General features: G+C 65.4%; 1 protein-coding gene across 1 annotated transcript in view; it reads right to left on the bottom strand.

The window, feature by feature from the left end:
* Nucleotides 1-389: 389 nt before the first annotated feature.
* The window catches only part of LOC140396094 (transcription factor ETV6-like), a 140,138-nt gene continuing 118,022 nt past the window's right edge, over nucleotides 390-22,505 (bottom strand). Inside the window, exons 7-8 of the mRNA XM_072484205.1 lie at nucleotides 1,824-1,924; nucleotides 390-1,083 (exon numbers count right to left, since the gene is read on the bottom strand). Coding sequence (XP_072340306.1) covers nucleotides 978-1,083; nucleotides 1,824-1,924 — 207 coding nt within the window. The 3' untranslated portion in view covers nucleotides 390-977. The remainder of the gene's footprint in view (nucleotides 1,084-1,823; nucleotides 1,925-22,505) is intronic.

Here is a 22,505-nt window from a genome sequence, read left to right as displayed (position 1 = left end):
GGATAGGGTGGACAGTGAGAGCCTTTTTCCTCGGATGGTGATGTCTAGCACGAGGAGACATAGCTTTAAATTGAGGGGAGATAGATATAGGACAGATGTCAGAGAGTAGTAAGGGTGTGGAATGCCCTGCCTGCAACAGTAGTGGACTCGCCAGCACTAAGGGTATTCAAATGGTCATTGGATAGACATATGGACGATAAGGGAATAGTGTAGATGGGCTTTCGAGTGGTTTCACAGGTCGGCGCAACATCGAGGGCCGAAGGGCCTGTACTGCGCTGTAATGTTCTATGTTCTATGTAAACTGCCCCCTGAAATGAAGGGCAGTTGGGGAGGGGCAGCCAGCGATGCTCATGTCCTGTAAATTAATTTAAAAAACACAATTTCAGCACTTCTAATCATTTTCATTTTAATTCCCGGTGTAGCAATGTTTAAAAAGAATCATTACAAAGTGTGTTTTCTAACAAGAAATGTAGATTCTCAGCATGAGTTCAGACAGAGACAGATTCCATATGTGCAGTTTAAAAAAAAAATCACTACAAATTCAAGTTATAATCATTAAGAGTAATAGTGCATTGGACAACAGGTGACAGCTCTGTTACTGGATCGACTGAGGCCCAGACATGGCCTTTTGAGTCCATTCTGGCTCCACACTCTCAGTCATTGGTGTGTTGATGTCTTGTAGAAGCCTGGCAATATATCAGAGCCCAGGTGGTGGCAAAGATGGAGCAGATTCCAGCACCAATGTCTGCCTCAAGTCATTCCCAGTCGTCATTGGTCCAATAAAAGGTTGCTAGTTGTCACAGTAAATGAAGCAGCAGATGTAGGGTAGATATAGCGATAAACTGGAGCACAGCGTGGGCCTCAGCTGTCCACACAGAGTCACTCTCCGCTCCCAACACTTTGGCACTGCCAATCCATCAACTGTGATACCCTGGCATGTTCGCCATAGCCAGTCAGAGTCCCCACAGTTCCTGCACTCAGCACTCCTCATCCTGGTACAGTGGCTCCTCCATTTCCTGGCATTCCAGGTGTTCCAGACGATCAGCTCGGCTGTTCACAATCTCATCCGGGGTTTTCATAAACCTGGCAAGAGGCCGAGGGAGAGAAACCGTTGTCAGGATCGGCAGGAAATGTCCCGTAGACAGCACGCCTTCCCCATCCCGCCAATCCCATTCATTGCCTTGACTGCAAACCCCCCGACCCCACCCCCGTCACCACCCATTCCGCACTACTCTCAGTATGAACCCCTCCTCATTGTCCCACCTGTAATATCCCGCATGGGACCTACGGAGTGGGAATGCTGGCCTGACCCATGCTCCTTGTGGAGTACGAGTTCCCGGCTAGGGGTGGGGGTGGGAGGGGGTATCGCAACTACCCAGTGTATATAATGTCGGCCAGTAATACACTGGCCAGAGAGAACCCTGGTAAGGATCCACTGGATAGGGTACATATTGTTTGTGTAAATAAAACTTTCTTATTTTACTCATGGTGGACTCCACGTGTCCTTATTAAGCCCCCCCCACCCCCGTCATTATCTGCACCCTCACACGCACGCCCCCCCATTCCCTCAACATGCCCACTCTCCAGCCCTTCGATCACTGTACGTTTTCCCCAAAGCACCAGCCCCCCCAGCACACCTTCACAATCCCTTCCCCATCTCCACTAACTGCTCCCACTGCCCCTCACCTGTTACGGTGACTCTCCAGCTCCCACACCCTCGGGCCATCCCATTGCTGCCCTCAGCAGCAAACCCCACTCTCCCCAACCCCCCAGTGATCAGTGCCCGCCCACTCCCCCAACCCAATTCCCCACCCTCACGGTACCTAAACAAGAGGCGCTGCCCGGGCTCCTTCTTGATGATATTGAGTTTGTAGTAATGGCGGAGAGCCCTCGACATCTTCTCGTACGTCATGTTTGTTCGGTTCTGTTTCAGAAAAGATTTTGGATCATTAACCAATTGGCACATCAGTGGGTGCCCAGACCAGCCTGTACACCTCCTTCTATATGTTTACCCTACAACCCAACTTCCACTGGGGGCGGGGGGGTCATAGAATCCCTACAGTGCTGAAGAAGGCCATTCAGCCCAGCTAGTCTGCATTGACCGTCCGAAAGAGCACCTTACCTAGGCCCTGTAACCACACCTAACCTTTTGGACACCAAGAGGCAATTTATCACGGGCAATCCACCTAACCTGCACATCTTTGGACTGTGGGAGGAAACCGGGGCACCCGGAGGAAACCCACGCACACACGGGGAGCGTAATTGAACCAAGGTCCCTGGCACTGTGAGGAAGCAGAACTAACCGCGTGCCACCATACTTCCCCATGTTGGAGAATAGTTCATGATTGTCTTGTCTAGCGGCATGAGCCCTGAAATGGGCCCATAGAGAAAGACATGAAGACTTGGGAATCTGGGGGGGTTAGTGGTGATATATTGAGGACAGTTTTCATTACAGTAGAGGAGGTGATGGACATTATAAAATATATGAAGGTGGATAAATCTGCTGTCCCTGAACACGGTGTGAGGCTAGAGAATAAATTGCGGGAGCCCTGGTTGACATATGGGGTTACTGGGTGTTATGGGGATAGGGTGGATGTGTGGGCTTAAGTAGTGTGCTCTTTCCAAGGGCCGGTGCAGACTTGATGGACCAAATGGCCTCCTTCTGCATTGTAAATTCTATGAGATATTTGCATCATCGTTAGCCACGGGTGAGGTACCAGAAGACTGGAGGGTAGCAAATGTTTGCCCCTATTTAAGAAGGGCTGCAAAGAAAACCTGGGAATTATAGACGGGTAAACCTAACATCTGTGGTGGGTAAGTTACTAGAGAGGAATCTGAGGGATAAGATAGACAGGCATTTGGAAAGACAGGGTGTGATTAGGAGTAGTCAGCATAGATACATAGAAGATAGGAGCAGGAGGAGGCCTTTTGGCACTTCGATCCTGCTCCGCCATTTATTACGATCATGGCTGATCATCCAACTCAATAGCCTAATCTTGCTTTCACCCCATAACCTTTGATCCAAACTAAAAAGTAGAACCTCAAAGGTAGTAATCTCAGGATTGCTACCAGTGCCACGAGATAGTCAGAGTAGGAATGTCAGGATAGATAGGATGAATGCGTGGCTCGAGAGATGGTGCAAGAAGGAGGGATTCAAATTCCTGGGACATTGGAACCGGTTCTGGAGGAGTTGGGACCAGTACAAACCGGACGGTCTGCACCTGGGCAGGACTGGAAACAATGTCCTGGGAGGGTGGGAGGGGGGGTTTGCTAGTACTGTTGGGGAGGGTTTAAACTAATGGGCAGGGGGATGGGAACTGATGCAGGAAGTCGGAGGGAAGTAAACGAAAGCAGTAACAGGGAAAGTGTAAGGCAGAGAAGCCATTGTCAAAAATCAAAAAGGACCACAGTACAAGGTACAGTGACTGAGGGGAGCTCAGTGAATAGGCCCAGTATTACTAAAAGGAATAAAGCGGGAAGTAAAAACATAAATATAAAGCGACGCAGCAGGTTATTACATGAAGATATGGGTTCAACGAAAAGGAAAATGAGGAGAAAAGGTAAAAAGAGAAATAACTTAGGGGAGGTGGCAAGATTCATAATGGAGGTATAAAAGCCAACATAAGGGTACTTTACCTGAATGCTCGTAGTATACGAAATAAGGTAAATGAGTTGATGGCGCAAATCATCGTGAATGACTATGATTTAGTGGCCATTACTGAAACATAGTTAAAGGATGGTCACGACTGGGAGCTAAATATCCGAGATTATCAAACTATTCGAAAGGACAGAGTGGATGGTAAAGGAGGTGGTGTAGCTCTGTTATTTAAGGATGACATCCGGGCAACAGTAAGGGATGACATCGGTGCTATGGAGGATAAGGTTGAATCCATTTGGGTGGAAATCAGGAATAGTAAGGCGAAAAAGTCACTGATAAGAGTAGTCTATAGGTCACCAAATAGTAACATTACGGTGGGACGGACAATAAACACTCCCACGCCTCCCACCCCGCCTAGACTCCCTCACCTCCCACCCCGCGTACACTCCCACACCTCCCACCCCGCCTAGACTCCCACACCTCCCACCCCGCGTACACTCCCACACCTCCCACCCCGCCCACACTCCCACACCGCCCACACTCCCACACCTCCCTCACCGCCTACACTCCCACACCTCCCTCACCGCCTACACTCCCACACCACCCACCCCGCCTACACTCCCGAAACTCCCACCCCGCCTACACTCCCACGCCTCCCATCCCGCCTACACTCCCACACCTCCCTCACCGCCCACACTCCCCTCACCGCCCACACTCCCACACCTCCCACCCCGCCTACACTCCCACACCTCCCACCCCGCTCACACCTCCCACTCCGCCCACACTCCCACACCTCCCTCACCGCCCACACCTCCCACCCCGCCTACACTCCCACACCTCCCACCCCGCCTACACTCCCACACTTCCCACCCCGCCTACACTCCCACACTCCCACCCCGCCCACACTCCCACACCTCCCACCCCGCCTACACTCCTACACCTCCCACCCCGCCTACACTCCCACACCTCCCACCCCGCCTACACTCCCACACCTCCGACCCCGCCTACACTCCCACACCTCCCACCCCGCCTACACTCCCACACCTCGCACCCCGCCTACACTCCCGCACCTCCCACCCCGCCTACACTCCCACACTTCCCACCCCGCCTACACTCCCACACTCCCACCCCGCCCACACTCCCACACCTCCCACCCCGCCTACACTCCTACACCTCCCACCCCGCCTACACTCCCACACCTCCCACCCCGCCTACACTCCCACACCTCCGACCCCGCCTACACTCCCACACCTCCCACCCCGCCCGCACTCCCACACCTCCCACCCCGCCCACACTCCCACACCTCCCACCCCGCCCACACTCCCACACCTCCCACCCCGCCCACACTCCCACACCTCCCACCCCGCCTACACTCCCACATCTCCCACCCCGCCTACACTCCAACACCTCCCACTCCGTCTACACTCCCACACCTCCCACCCCGCCTACACTCCCACACCTCCCACCCCGCCTACACTCCCATCCCGCCTACACTCCCACACCTCCCACCCCGCCTACACTCCCACACCTCCCACTCCGCCGACACTCCCACACCTCCCACCCCGCCTACACTCCCACACCTCCCACCCCGCCCACACTCCCACACCTCCCACTCCGCCTACACTCCCACACCTCCCACCCCGCCTACACTCCCTCACCTCCCACCCCGTCTACACTCCCACACCTCCCACTCCGCCTACACTCCCACACCACCCACCCCGCCTACACTCCCACACCTCCCACCCCGCCCACACTCCCACACCTCCCACCCCGCCCACACTCCCACACCACCCACCCCGCCGACACTCCCACACCTCCCAACCCGCCCACATTCCCACACCTCCCACCCCGTCTACACTCCCACACCACCCACCCCGCCTACACTCCCACACCTCCCACCCCGCCCGCACTCCCACACCTCCCACCCCGCCCGCACTCCCACACCTCCCACCCCGCCTACACTCCCACACCTCCCACCCCGCCTACATTCCCTCACCTTCCACCCCGCCTACACTCCCACACCTCCCACCCCGCCTACAGTCCCACACCTCCCACCCCGCCTACACTCCCACACCTCCCACCCCGCCTACACTCCCACACCTCGCACCCCGCCTACACTCCCACACCTCCCACCCCGCCTACACTCCCGCGCCTCCCACCCCGCCTACACTCCCACGCCTCCCACCCCGCCTACACTCCCACACCTCGCACCCCGCCTACACTCCCGCACCTCCCACCCCGCCTACACTCCCACACCTCCCACCCCGCCTACACTCCCACACCTCCCACCCCGCCTACACTCCCTCACCTCCCACCCCGCCTACACTCCCACACCTTCCACCCCGCCCGCACTCCCACACCTCCCACCCCGCCTACACTCCCACGCCTGCCTACACTCCCTCACCTCCCACCCCTTCTACACTCCCACACCTCCCACCCCGCCACACTCCCACCCCGCCTACACTCCCACACCTCCCACCCCGCCTACACTCCCACCCCGCCTACACTCCCACACCTCCCACCCCGCCTACACTCCCACACCTCCCACCTCGCCCACACTCCCACACCTCCCACCCCGCCTACACTCCCACACCTCCCACCCCGCCTACACTCCCACCCCGCCTACACTCCCACACCTCCCACCCCGCCTACACTCCCACACCTCCCACCCGGCCCACACTCCCTCACCTCCCACCCCGCCCACACTCCCAAACCTCCCACCGCGCCTACACTCCCGCACCTCCCATCCCACCAACACTCCCACACCTCCCACCCCGCCTACACTCCCACACCTCCCACCCCGCCCACACTCCCACACCTCCCACCCCGCCTACACTCCCACCCCGCCTACACTCCCACACCTCCCACCCCGCCTACACTCCCACACCTCCCACCCCGCCTACACTCCCGCACCTCCCACCCCGCGTACACTCCCACCCCGCCTACACTCCCGCACCTCCCACCCCACCAACACTCCCACACCTCGCACCCCGCCTACACTCCCACACCTCCCACCCCGCCTACACTCCCACACCTCCCACCCCGCCCACACCCAAAACCTCCCACCCCGCCTACACTCCCACAACCCCCACCCCGCCTACACTCCCGCACCTTCCACCCCGCCTACACTCCCACACCTCCCACCCCGCCTACACTCCCACACCTCCCACCCCGCCTACACTCCCACACCTCCCACCCCGCCTACACTCCCACACCTCCCACCCCGCCTACACTCCCACACCTCCCACCCCGCCTACACTCCCACACCTCCCACTCCGCCTACACTCCCACACCTCCCACTCCGCCTACACTCCCTCACCTCCCACCCCGCCTACACTCCCACACCTCCCACCCCGCCTACACTCCCACACCTCCCACACCGCCTACACTCCCACACCTCCCACTCCGCCTACACTCCCACACCTCCCACTCCGCCTACACTCCCTCACCTCCCACCCCGCCTACACTCCCACACCTCCCACCCCGCCTACACTCCCACACCTCCCACCCCGCGTACACTCCCACACCTCGCACCCCGCCTACACTCCCACACCTCCCACCCCGCCCACACTCCCAAACCTCCCACCCCGCCTACACTCCCACACCCCCCACCCCGCCTACACTCCCACACCTCCCACCCCGCCTACACTCCCGCACCTCCCACCCCGCCCACACTCCCAAACCTCCCACCCCGCCTACATTCCCACACCTCCCACCCCACCTACACTCCCACACCTCCCACCCCGCCTACACTCCCACACCTCGCACCCCGCCCGTACTCCCCACCTCCCACCCCACCTACACTCCCTCACCTCCCACCCCGCCTACACTCCCACACCTTCCACCCCGCCCGCACTCCCACACCTCCCACCCCTTCTACACTCCCACACCTCCCACCCCGCCACACTCCCACACCGCCTGCACTCCCACCCCGCCTACACTCCCACCCCGCCTACACTCCCACACCTCCCACCCCGCCTACACTCCCACCCCGCCTACACTCCCACACCTCCCACTCCGCCTACACTCCCGAAACTCCCACCCCGCCTACACTCCCACGCCTCCCATCCCGCCTACACTCCCACACCTCCCTCACCGCCCACACTCCCCTCACCGCCCACACTCCCACACCTCCCACCCCGCCTACACTCCCACACCTCCCACCCCGCCTACACTCCCACACTTCCCACCCCGCCTACACTCCCACACTCCCACCCCACCCACACTCCCACTCCTCCCACCCCGCCTACACTCCTACACCTCCCACCCCGCCTACACTCCCACACCTCCCACCCCGCCTACACTCCCACACCTCCGGCCCCGCCTACACTCCCACACCTCCCACCCCGCCTACACTCCCACACCTCGCACCCCGCCTACACTCCCGCACCTCCCACCCCGCCTACACTCCCGCACCTCCCACCCCGCCTACACTCCCACACCTCCCACCCCGCCCACACTCCCACACCTCCCACCCCGCCCACACTCCCACACCTCCCACCCCGCCTACACTCCCACACCTCCTACCCCGCCTACACTCCCACATCTCCCACCCCGCCTACACTCCAACACCTCCCACTCCGTCTACACTCCCACACCTCCCACCCCGCCTACACTCCCACACCTCCCACCCCGCCTACACTCCCATCCCGCCTACACTCCCACACCTCCCACCCCGCCTACACTCCCACACCTCCCACTCCGCCGACACTCCCACACCTCCCACCCCGCCTACACTCCCACACCTCCCACCCCGCCCACACTCCCACACCTCCCACCCCGCCTACACTCCCACATCTCCCACTCCGCCTACACTCCCACACCTCCCACCCCGCCTACACTCCCTCACCTCCCACCCCGTCTACACTCCCACACCTCCCACTCCGCCTACACTCCCACACCACCCACCCCGCCTACACTCCCACACCTCCCACCCCGCCCACACTCCCACACCTCCCACCCCGCCCACACTCCCACACCTCCCACCCCGCCCACACTCCCACACCTCCCACCCCGCCTACACTCCCACACCTCCCAACCCGCCCACATTCCCACACCTCCCACCCCGTCTACACTCCCACACCTCCCACTCCGCCTACACTCCCACACCACCCACCCCGCCTACACTCCCACACCTCCCACCCCGCCCGCACTCCCACACCTCCCACCCCGCCCGCACTCCCACACCTCCCACCCCGCCCACACTCCCACACCTCCCACCCCGCCCGCACTCCCACACCTCCCACCCCGCCTACACTCCCACACCTCCCACCCCGCCCACACTCCCACACCTCCCACCCCGCCCACACTCCCACACCACGCCCACAGTCCCACACCTCCCACCCCGCCTACACTCCCACACCTCCCACCCCGCCCACACTCCCACACCTCCCACCCCGCCTACACTCCCACACCTCCCACCCCGCCTACACTCCCACACCTCCCACCCCGCCCACACTCCCACACCTCCCACCCCGCCTACACTCCCACACCTCCCAACCCGCCCACATTCCCACACCTCCCACCCCGTCTACACTCCCACACCTCCCACTCCGCCTACACTCCCACACCACCCACCACGCCTACACTCCCACACCTCCCACCCCGCCCACACTCCCACACCTCCCACCCCGCCCACACTCCCACACCTCCCACCCCGCCTACACTCCCACACCTCCCACCCCGCCTACATTCCCTCACCTCCCACCCCGCCCGCACTCCCACACCTCCCACCCCGCCTACACTCCCACGCCTCCCACCCCGCCTACACTCCCGCGCCTCCCACCCCGCCTACACTCCCACGCCTCCCACCCCGCCTACACTCCCACACCTCGCACCCCGCCTACACTCCCGCACCTCCCACCCCGCCTACACTCCCACACCTCGCACCCCGCCCGTACTCCCCACCTCCCACCCCGCCTACACTCCCTCACCTCCCACCCCGCCTACACTCCCACACCTTCCACCCCGCCCGCACTCCCACACCTCCCACCCCGCCTACACTGCCACGCCTGCCTACACTCCCTCACCTCCCACCCCGCCTACACTCCCTCACCTCCCACCCCTTCTACACTCCCACACCTCCCACCCCGCCACACTCCCACCCCGCCTACACTCCCACACCTCCCACCCCGCCTACACTCCCACCCCGCCTACACTCCCACACCTCCCACCCCGCCTACACTCCCGCACCTCCCACCCCACCAACACTCCCACACCTCCCACCCCGCCTACACTCCCACACCTCCCACCTCGCCCACACTCCCACACCTCCCACCCCGCCTACACTCCCACACCTCCCACCCCGCCTACACTCCCACCCCGCCTACACTCCCACACCTCCCACCCCGCCTACACTCCCAAACCTCCCACCCCGCCTACACTCCCACACCTCCCACCCGGCCCACACTCCCTCACCTCCCACCCCGCCTACACTCCCACCCCGCCCACACTCCCAAACCTCCCACCGCGCCTACACTCCCAAACCTCCCACCGCGCCTACACTCCCGCACCTCCCATCCCACCAACACTCCCACACCTCCCACCCCGCCTACACTCCCACACCTCCCACCTCGCCCACACTCCCACACCACCCACCCCGCCTACACTCCCTCACCTCCCACCCCGCCCACACTCCCACCCCGCCTACACTCCCACACCTCCCACCCCGCCTACACTCCCACACCTCCCACCCCGCCTACACTCCCACACCTCCCACCCCGCCTACACTCCCGCACCTCCCACCCCGCCTACACTCCCGCACCTCCCACCCCACCAACACTCCCACACCTCGCACCCCGCCTACACTCCCACACCGCCTACACTCCCACACCTCCCACCCCGCCCACACCCCCAAACCTCCCACCCCGCCTACACTCCCACAATCCCCACCCCGCCTACACTCCCGCACCTTCCACCCCGCCTACACTCCCACACCTCCCACCCCGCCTACACTCCCACACCTCCCACCCCGCCTACACTCCCACACCTCCCACCCCGCCTACACTCCCACACCTCCCACCCCGCCTACACTCCCACACCTCCCACCCCGCCTACACTCCCACACCTCCCACTCCGCCTACACTCCCACACCTCCCACTCCGCCTACACTCCCTCACCTCCCACCCCGCCTACACTCCCACACCTCCCACCCCGCCTACACTCCCACACCTCCCACCCCGCCTACACTCCCACACCTCCCACTCCGCCTACACTCCCACACCTCCCACTCCGCCTACACTCCCTCACCTCCCACCCCGCCTACATTCCCACACCTCCCACCCCGCCTACACTCCCACACCTCCCACCCCGCGTACACTCCCACACCTCGCACCCCGCCTACACTCCCACACCTCCCACCCCGCCCACACTCCCAAACCTCCCACCCCGTCTACACTCCCACACCTCCCACTCCGCCTACACTCCCACACCTCCCACCCCGCCTACACTCCCACACCCCCCACCCCGCCTACACTCCCACACCTCCCACCCCACCTACACTCCCGCACCTCCCACCCCGCCCACACTCCCAAACCTCCCACCCCGCCTACATTCTCACACCTCCCACCCCACCTACACTCCCACACCTCCCACCCCGCCTACACTCCCACACCTCGCACCCCGCCCGTACTCCCCACCTCCCACCCCGCCTACACTCCCTCACCTCCCACCCCGCCTACACTCCCACACCTTCCACCCCGCCTACACTCCCACACCTTCCACCCCGCCCGCACTCCCACACCTCCCACCCCTTCTACACTCCCACACCTCCCACCCCGCCACACTCCCACACCGCCTGCACTCCCACCCCGCCTACACTCCCACCCCGCCTACACTCCCACACCTCCCACCCCGCCTACACTCCCACCCCGCCTACACTCCCACACCTCCCACCCCGCCTACACTCCCACACCTCCCACCTCGCCCACACTCCCACACCTCCCACCCCGCCTACACTCCCACACCTCCCACCCCGCCTACACTCCCACCCCGCCTACACTCCCACACCTCCCACCCCGCCTACACTCCCAAACCTCCCACCCCGCCTACACTCCCACACCTCCCACCCGGCCCACACTCCCTCACCTCCCACCCCGCCTACACTCCCACCCCGCCCACACTCCCAAACCTCCCACCGCGCCTACACTCCCAAACCTCCCACCGCGCCTACACTCCCGCACCTCCCATCCCACCAACACTCCCACACCTCCCACCCCGCCTACACTCCCACACCTCCCACCTCGCCCACACTCCCACACCACCCACCCCGCCTACACTCCCTCACCTCCCACCCCGCCCACACTCCCACCCCGCCTACACTCCCACACCTCCCACCCCGCCTACACTCCCACACCTCCCACCCCGCCTACACTCCCACACCTCCCACCCCGCCTACACTCCCGCACCTCCCACCCCGCCTACACTCCCACACCTCGCACCCCGCCTACACTCCCACACCTCCCACCCCGCCTACACTCCCACACCTCCCACCCCGCCCACACCCCCAAACCTCCCACCCCGCCTACACTCCCACAACCCCCACCCCGCCTACACTCCCGCACCTTCCACCCCGCCTACACTCCCACACCTCCCACCCCGCCTACACTCCCACACCTCCCACCCCGCCTACACTCCCACACCTCCCACCCCGCCTACACTCCCTCACCTCCCACCCCGCCTACACTCCCACACCTCCCACTCCGCCTACACTCCCACACCTCCCACTCCGCCTACACTCCCTCACCTCCCACCCCGCCTACACTCCCACACCTCCCACCCCGCCTACACTCCCACACCTCCCACCCCGCCTCCACTCCCACACCTCCCACCCCGCCTACACTCCCACACCTCCCACCCCGCCTACACACCCGCACCTCCCACCCCGCCTACACTCCCTCACCTCCCACCCCGCCTACACTCCCTCACCTCCCACCCCGCCGACACTCCCACACCTCCCACCCCACCTACACTCCCACCCCGCCTACACTCCCACACCTCCCACCCCACCTACACTCCCACCCCGCCTACACTCCCACACCTCCCACCCCACCTACACTCCCACCCCGCCTACACTCCCACACCTCCCACCCCACCTACACTCCCACCCCGCCTACACTCCCACACCTCCCACCCCACCTACACTCCCACCCCGCCTACACTCCCACACCTCCCACCCCACCTACACTCCCACCCCGCCTACACTCGCACACCTCCCACCCCGCCTCCACTCCCACACCTCCCACCCCACCTACACTCCCTCACCTCCCACTCCGCCTACACTCCCTCATTTCCCACCCCGCCTCCACTCCCACCCCGCCTACACTCCCACACCTCCCACCCCGCCGACATTCCCACACCTCCCACCCCGCCTCCACTCCCTCACCTCCCACCCCGCCCACACTCCCACACCTCCCACCCCGCCCACACTCCCTCACCTCCCACCTCGCCTACACTCCCTCACCTCCCACCCCGCCTACACTCCCTCACCTCCCACCCCGCCTACACTCCCACCCCGCCGACATTCCCACACCTCCCACCCCGCCTACACTCCCACAGCTCGCACCCCGCCCACACTCCCTCACCTCCCACCTCGCCTACACTCCATCACCTCCCACCCTGCCTACACTCCCACACCTCCCACCCCGCCCACACTCCCTCACCTCCCACCCCGCCCACACTCCCTCACCTCCCACCCCGCCTACACTCCCTCACCTCCCACCCCGCCTACACTCCCACACCTCCCACGCCGCCTACACTCCCTCACCTCCCACCCCGCCTACACTCCCTCACCTCCCACCCCGCCCGCACTCCCTCACCTCCCACCCCGCCTACACTCCCACACCTCCCACCCCGCCCACACTCCCTCACCTCCCACCCCGCCTACACTCCCACACCTCCCACACCCCCTACACTCCCACACCTCCCACCCCGCCTACACTCCCACACCTCCCACTCCGCCTACACTTCCACATCTCCCACCCCGCCTACACTCCCTTACCTCCCACCCCGCCTACACTCCCTCACCTCCCACCCCGCCTACACTCCCTCACATCCCACCCCGCTTACACTCCCTCACCTCCCACCCCGCCTACACTCCCACATCTCCCACCCCGCCTACACTCCCTCACCTCCCACCCCGCCTACACTCCCACACCTCCCACCCCGCCTACACTCCCACCCCGACTACACTCCCACCCCGCCTACACTCCCACCCCGCCTACACTCCCACCCCGCCTACACTCCCATCCCGCCAACACTCCCTCACCTCCCACCCCGCCTACACTCCCACCCCGCCTACACTCCCACCCCGCCTACACTCCCACACCTCCCTCCCCGCCTACACTCCCACCCCGCCTATGCTCCCTCTCCGCCTACACTCCCTCACCTCCCACCCCACCTACACTCCCTCACCTCCCACCACACCTACACTCCCTCACCTCCCACCCCGCCTACACTCCCTCACCTCCCACCCCGCCTACACTCCCACCCCGCCTACACTCCCACACCTCCCACCCCGCCTACACTCCCGCACCTCCCACCCCACCAACACTCCCACACCTCCCACCCCGCCTACACTCCCACACCTCCCACCTCGCCCACACTCCCACACCTCCCACCCCGCCTACACTCCCACACCTCCCACCCCGCCTACACTCCCACCCCGCCTACACTCCCACACCTCCCACCCCGCCTACACTCCCAAACCTCCCACCCCGCCTACACTCCCACACCTCCCACCCGGCCCACACTCCCTCACCTCCCACCCCGCCTACACTCCCACCCCGCCCACACTCCCAAACCTCCCACCGCGCCTACACTCCCAAACCTCCCACCGCGCCTACACTCCCGCACCTCCCATCCCACCAACACTCCCACACCTCCCACCCCGCCTACACTCCCACACCTCCCACCTCGCCCACACTCCCACACCACCCACCCCGCCTACACTCCCTCACCTCCCACCCCGCCCACACTCCCACCCCGCCTACACTCCCACACCTCCCACCCCGCCTACACTCCCACACCTCCCACCCCGCCTACACTCCCACACCTCCCACCCCGCCTACACTCCCGCACCTCCCACCCCGCCTACACTCCCGCACCTCCCACCCCACCAACACTCCCACACCTCGCACCCCGCCTACACTCCCACACCGCCTACACTCCCACACCTCCCACCCCGCCCACACCCCCAAACCTCCCACCCCGCCTACACTCCCACAACCCCCACCCCGCCTACACTCCCGCACCTTCCACCCCGCCTACACTCCCACACCTCCCACCCCGCCTACACTCCCACACCTCCCACCCCGCCTACACTCCCACACCTCCCACCCCGCCTACACTCCCACACCTCCCACCCCGCCTACACTCCCACACCTCCCACCCCGCCTACACTCCCACACCTCCCACTCCGCCTACACTCCCACACCTCCCACTCCGCCTACACTCCCTCACCTCCCACCCCGCCTACACTCCCACACCTCCCACCCCGCCTACACTCCCACACCTCCCACCCCGCCTACACTCCCACACCTCCCACTCCGCCTACACTCCCACACCTCCCACTCCGCCTACACTCCCTCACCTCCCACCCCGCCTACACTCCCAAACCTCCCACCCCGTCTACACTCCCACACCTCCCACTCCGCCTACACTCCCACACCTCCCACCCCGCCTACACTCCCACACCCCCCACCCCGCCTACACTCCCACACCTCCCACCCCACCTACACTCCCGCACCTCCCACCCCGCCCACACTCCCAAACCTCCCACCCCGCCTACATTCTCACACCTCCCACCCCACCTACACTCCCACACCTCCCACCCCGCCTACACTCCCACACCTCGCACCCCGCCCGTACTCCCCACCTCCCACCCCGCCTACACTCCCTCACCTCCCACCCCGCCTACACTCCCACACCTTCCACCCCGCCTACACTCCCACACCTTCCACCCCGCCCGCACTCCCACACCTCCCACCCCTTCTACACTCCCACACCTCCCACCCCGCCACACTCCCACACCGCCTGCACTCCCACCCCGCCTACACTCCCACCCCGCCTACACTCCCACACCTCCCACCCCGCCTACACTCCCACCCCGCCTACACTCCCACACCTCCCACCCCGCCTACACTCCCACACCTCCCACCTCGCCCACACTCCCACACCTCCCACCCCGCCTACACTCCCACACCTCCCACCCCGCCTACACTCCCACCCCGCCTACACTCCCACACCTCCCACCCCGCCTACACTCCCAAACCTCCCACCCCGCCTACACTCCCACACCTCCCACCCGGCCCACACTCCCTCACCTCCCACCCCGCCTACACTCCCACCCCGCCCACACTCCCAAACCTCCCACCGCGCCTACACTCCCAAACCTCCCACCGCGCCTACACTCCCGCACCTCCCATCCCACCAACACTCCCACACCTCCCACCCCGCCTACACTCCCACACCTCCCACCTCGCCCACACTCCCACACCACCCACCCCGCCTACACTCCCTCACCTCCCACCCCGCCCACACTCCCACCCCGCCTACACTCCCACACCTCCCACCCCGCCTACACTCCCACACCTCCCACCCCGCCTACACTCCCACACCTCCCACCCCGCCTACACTCCCGCACCTCCCACCCCGCCTACACTCCCACACCTCGCACCCCGCCTACACTCCCACACCTCCCACCCCGCCTACACTCCCACACCTCCCACCCCGCCCACACCCCCAAACCTCCCACCCCGCCTACACTCCCACAACCCCCACCCCGCCTACACTCCCGCACCTTCCACCCCGCCTACACTCCCACACCTCCCACCCCGCCTACACTCCCACACCTCCCACCCCGCCTACACTCCCACACCTCCCACCCCGCCTACACTCCCTCACCTCCCACCCCGCCTACACTCCCACACCTCCCACTCCGCCTACACTCCCACACCTCCCACTCCGCCTACACTCCCTCACCTCCCACCCCGCCTACACTCCCACACCTCCCACCCCGCCTACACTCCCACACCTCCCACCCCGCCTCCACTCCCACACCTCCCACCCCGCCTACACTCCCACACCTCCCACCCCGCCTACACACCCGCACCTCCCACCCCGCCTACACTCCCTCACCTCCCACCCCGCCTACACTCCCTCACCTCCCACCCCGCCGACACTCCCACACCTCCCACCCCACCTACACTCCCACCCCGCCTACACTCCCACACCTCCCACCCCACCTACACTCCCACCCCGCCTACACTCCCACACCTCCCACCCCACCTACACTCCCACCCCGCCTACACTCCCACACCTCCCACCCCACCTACACTCCCACCCCGCCTACACTCCCACACCTCCCACCCCACCTACACTCCCACCCCGCCTACACTCCCACACCTCCCACCCCACCTACACTCCCACCCCGCCTACACTCGCACACCTCCCACCCCGCCTCCACTCCCACACCTCCCACCCCACCTACACTCCCTCACCTCCCACTCCGCCTACACTCCCTCATTTCCCACCCCGCCTCCACTCCCACCCCGCCTACACTCCCACACCTCCCACCCCGCCGACATTCCCACACCTCCCACCCCGCCTCCACTCCCTCACCTCCCACCCCGCCCACACTCCCACACCTCCCACCCCGCCCACACTCCCTCACCTCCCACCTCGCCTACACTCCCTCACCTCCCACCCCGCCTACACTCCCTCACCTCCCACCCCGCCTACACTCCCACCCCGCCGACATTCCCACACCTCCCACCCCGCCTACACTCCCACAGCTCGCACCCCGCCCACACTCCCTCACCTCCCACCTCGCCTACACTCCATCACCTCCCACCCTGCCTACACTCCCACACCTCCCACCCCGCCCACACTCCCTCACCTCCCACCCCGCCCACACTCCCTCACCTCCCACCCCGCCTACACTCCCTCACCTCCCACCCCGCCTACACTCCCACACCTCCCACGCCGCCTACACTCCCTCACCTCCCACCCCGCCTACACTCCCTCACCTCCCACCCCGCCCGCACTCCCTCACCTCCCACCCCGCCTACACTCCCACACCTCCCACCCCGCCCACACTCCCTCACCTCCCACCCCGCCTACACTCCCACACCTCCCACACCCCCTACACTCCCACACCTCCCACCCCGCCTACACTCCCACACCTCCCACTCCGCCTACACTTCCACATCTCCCACCCCGCCTACACTCCCTTACCTCCCACCCCGCCTACACTCCCTCACCTCCCACCCCGCCTACACTCCCTCACCTCCCACCCCGCTTACACTCCCTCACCTCCCACCCCGCCTACACTCCCACATCTCCCACCCCGCCTACACTCCCTCACCTCCCACCCCGCCTACACTCCCACACCTCCCACCCCGCCTACACTCCCACCCCGACTACACTCCCACCCCGCCTACACTCCCACCCCGCCTACACTCCCACCCCGCCTACACTCCCATCCCGCCAACACTCCCTCACCTCCCACCCCGCCTACACTCCCACCCCGCCTACACTCCCACCCCGCCTACACTCCCACACCTCCCTCCCCGCCTACACTCCCACCCCGCCTATGCTCCCTCTCCGCCTACACTCCCTCACCTCCCACCCCACCTACACTCCCTCACCTCCCACCACACCTACACTCCCTCACCTCCCACCCCGCCTACACTCCCTCACCTCCCACCCCGCCTACACTCCATCACCTCCCACCCCACCTACACTCCCACACCTCCCACCCCGCCTACACTCCCTCACCTCCCACCCCGCCTACACTCCCACACCTCCCACCCCGCCTACACTCCCAAACCTCCCACCCCGCCTACACTCCCACACCTCCCACCCGGCCCACACTCCCTCACCTCCCACCCCGCCTACACTCCCACCCCGCCCACACTCCCAAACCTCCCACCGCGCCTACACTCCCAAACCTCCCACCCCGCCTACACTCCCGCACCTCCCATCCCACCAACACTCCCACACCTCCCACCCCGCCTACACTCCCACACCTCCCACCTCGCCCACACTCCCACAGCACCCACCCCGCCTACACTCCCTCACCTCCCACCCCGCCCACACTCCCACCCCGCCTACACTCCCACACCTCCCACCCCGCCTACACTCCCACACCTCCCACCCCGCCTACACTCCCACACCTCCCACCCCGCCTACACTCCCACCCCGCCTACACTCCCACACCTCCCACCCCGCCTACACTCCCACACCTCCCACCCCGCCTACACTCCCGCACCTCCCACCCCGCCTACACTCCCGCACCTCCCACCCCACCAACACTCCCGCACCTCGCACCCCGCCTACACTCCCACACCTCCCACCCCGCCTACACTCCCACACCTCCCACCCCGCCCACACCCCCAAACCTCCCACCCCGCCTACACTCCCACAACCCCCACCCCGCCTACACTCCCGCACCTTCCACCCCGCCTACACTCCCACACCTCCCACCCCGCCTACACTCCCACACCTCCCACCCCGCCTACACTCCCACACCTCCCACCCCGCCTACACTCCCACACCTCCCACCCCGCCTACACTCCCACACCTCCCACCCCGCCTACACTCCCACACCTCCCACCCCGCCTACACTCCCTCACCTCCCACCCCGCCTACACTCCCACACCTCCCACTCCGCCTACACTCCCTCACCTCCCACCCCGCCTACACTCCCACACCTCCCACCCCGCCTACACTCCCACACCTCCCACCCCGCCTCCACTCCCACACCTCCCACCCCGCCTACACTCCCACACCTCCCACCCCGCCTACACACCCGCACCTCCCACCCCGCCTCCACTCCCACACCTCCCACCCCGCCTACACTCCCACACCTCCCACCCCGCCTACACTCCCTCACCTCCCACCCCGCCGACACTCCCACACCTCCCACCCCACCTACACTCCCACCCCGCCTACACTCCCACACCTCCCACCCAACCTACACTCCCACCCCGCCTACACTCCCACACCTCCCACCCCACCTACACTCCCACCCCGCCTACACTCCCACACCTCCCACCCCGCCTACACTCCCACCCCGCCTACACTCCCACACCTCCCACCCCACCTACACTCCCACCCCGCCTACACTCCCACACCTCCCACCCCACCTACACTCCCACCCCGCCTACACTCCCACACCTCCCACCCCACCTACACTCCCACCCCGCCTACACTCCCACACCTCCCACCCCACCTACACTCCCACCCCGCCTACACTCCCACACCTCCCACCCCACCTACACTCCCACCCCGCCTACACTCCCACACCTCCCACCCCACCTACACTCCCACCCCGCCTACACTCGCACACCTCCCACCCCGCCTCCACTCCCACACCTCCCACCCCACCTACACTCCCTCACCTCCCACTCCGCCTACACTCCCTCATTTCCCACCCCGCCCCCACTCCCACCCCGCCTACACTCCCACACCTCCCACCCCGCCGACATTCCCACACCTCCCACCCCGCCTACACTCCCTCACCTCCCACTCCGCCCACACTCCCACGCCTCCCACCCCGCCCACACTCCCTCACCTCCCACCGCGCCTACACTCCCTCACCTCCCACCCCGCCTACACTCCCTCACCTCCCACCCCGCCTACATTCCCACACCTCCCACCCCGCCTACACTCCCTCACCTCCCACCCCGCCCACACTCCCTCACCTCCCACCTCGCCTACACTCCCTCACCTCCCACCCCGCGTACACTCCCTCACCTCCCACCCCGCCTACACTCCCACACCTCCCACGCCGCCTACACTCCCTCACCTCCCACCCCGCCTACACTCCCTCACCTCCCACCCCGCCCGCACTCCCTCACCTCCCACCCCGCCTACACTCCCACACCTCCCACCCCGCCCACACTCCCTCACCTCCCACCCCGCCTACACTCCCACACCTCCCACACCCCCTACACTCCCACACCCCGCCTACACTCCCACACCTCCCACTCCGCCTACACTTCCACACCTCCCACCCCGCCTACACTCCCACACCTCCCACCCCGCCTACACTCCCACACCTCCCACCCCGCCTACACTCCCTTACCTCCCACCCCGCCTACACTCCCTCACCTCCCACCCCGCCTACACTCCCTCACCTCCCACCCCGCTTACACTCCCTCACCTCCCACCCCGCCTACACTCCCACATCTCCCACCCCGCCTACACTCCCTCACCTCCCACCCCGCCTACACTCCCACACCTCCCACCCCGCCTACACTCCCACACCTTCCACCCCGCCTACACTCCCTCACCTCCCACCCCGCCTACACTCCCGCACCTCCCACCCCGCCTACACTCCCACCCCGCCTACACTCCCACCCCGCCTACACTCCCACCCCGCCTACACTCCCACCCCGCCTATGCTCCCACCCCGCCTATGCTCCCACCCCGCCTACACTCCCACACCTCCCTCCCCGCCTACACTCCCTCCCCGCCTACACTCCCTCACCTCCCACCCCACCTACACTCCCTCACCTCCCACCACACCTACACTCCCTCACCTCCCACCCCGCCTACACTCCCTCACCTCCCACCCCGCCTACACTCCCACCCCGCCTACACTCCCACACCTCCCACCCCTACACTCCCACCCCGCCTACACTCCCACACCTCCAACCCCGCCTACACTCCCACACCTCCCACCCCTACACTCCCACCCCGCCTACACTCCCACACCTCCCACCCCGCCTACACTCCCACACCTCCGACCCCGCCCACACTCCCACACCTCCCACCCCGCCTACACTCCCACACCTCCCACCCCGCCTACACTCCCACACCTCCCACCCCGCCCACACTCCCACACCTCCCACCCCGCCCACACTCCCACCCCGCCTACACTCCCACACCTCCCACCCCGCCTACACTCCCACACCTCCCACCCCGCCTACACTCCCACACCTCCCACCCCGCCTCCACTCCCACACCTCCGACCCCGCCCACACTCCCACACCTCCCACCCCGCCTACACTCCCACACCTCCCACCCCGCCTACACTCCCACACCTCCCACCCCGCCCACACTCCCTCACCTCCCACCCCGCCCACACTCCCAAACCTCCAACCCCGCCTACACTCCCACACCTCCAACCCCGCCTACACTCCCACACCTCCCACCCCTACACTCCCACCCCGCCTACACTCCCACACCTCCCACCCCGCCTACACTCCCACACCTCCGACCCCGCCCACACTCCCACACCTCCCACCCCGCCTACACTCCCACACCTCCGACCCCGCCCACACTCCCACACCTCCCACCCCGCCTACACTCCCACACCTCCCACCCCGCCTACACTCCCACACCTCCCACCCCGCCCACACTCCCACACCTCCCACCCCGCCCACACTCCCACCCCGCCTACACTCCCACACCTCCCACCCCGCCTACACTCCCACACCTCCCACCCCGCCTACACTCCCACACCTCCCACCCCGCCCACACTCCCACACCTCCCACCCCGCCTACACTCCCACACCTCCCACCCCGCCTACACTCCCACACCTCCCACCCCGCCTACACTCCCACACCTCCCACCCCGCCTACACTCCCACACCTCCCACCCCGCCTACACTCCCTCACCTCCCACCCCGCCTACACTCCCACACCTCCCACCCCGCCTACACTCCCACACCTCCCACCCCGCCTACACTCCCACACCTCCCACCTCGCCTACACTCCCACACCTCCCACACCCCCTACACTCCCACACCTCCCACTCCGCCTACACTCCCGCACCTCCCACCCCGCCTACAATCCCACACCTCCCACCCCGTCTACACTCCCACATCTCCCACCCCGCCTACACTCCCTTGCCTCCCACCCCGCCCATACTCCCTCACCTCCCACCCCGCTTACACTCCCA

Source organism: Scyliorhinus torazame, chromosome 19, assembly GCF_047496885.1.
Source record: "Scyliorhinus torazame isolate Kashiwa2021f chromosome 19, sScyTor2.1, whole genome shotgun sequence".
Classification (NCBI taxonomy): domain Eukaryota; kingdom Metazoa; phylum Chordata; class Chondrichthyes; order Carcharhiniformes; family Scyliorhinidae; genus Scyliorhinus; species Scyliorhinus torazame.
This window is presented reverse-complemented; position numbering and strand designations above follow the sequence as displayed.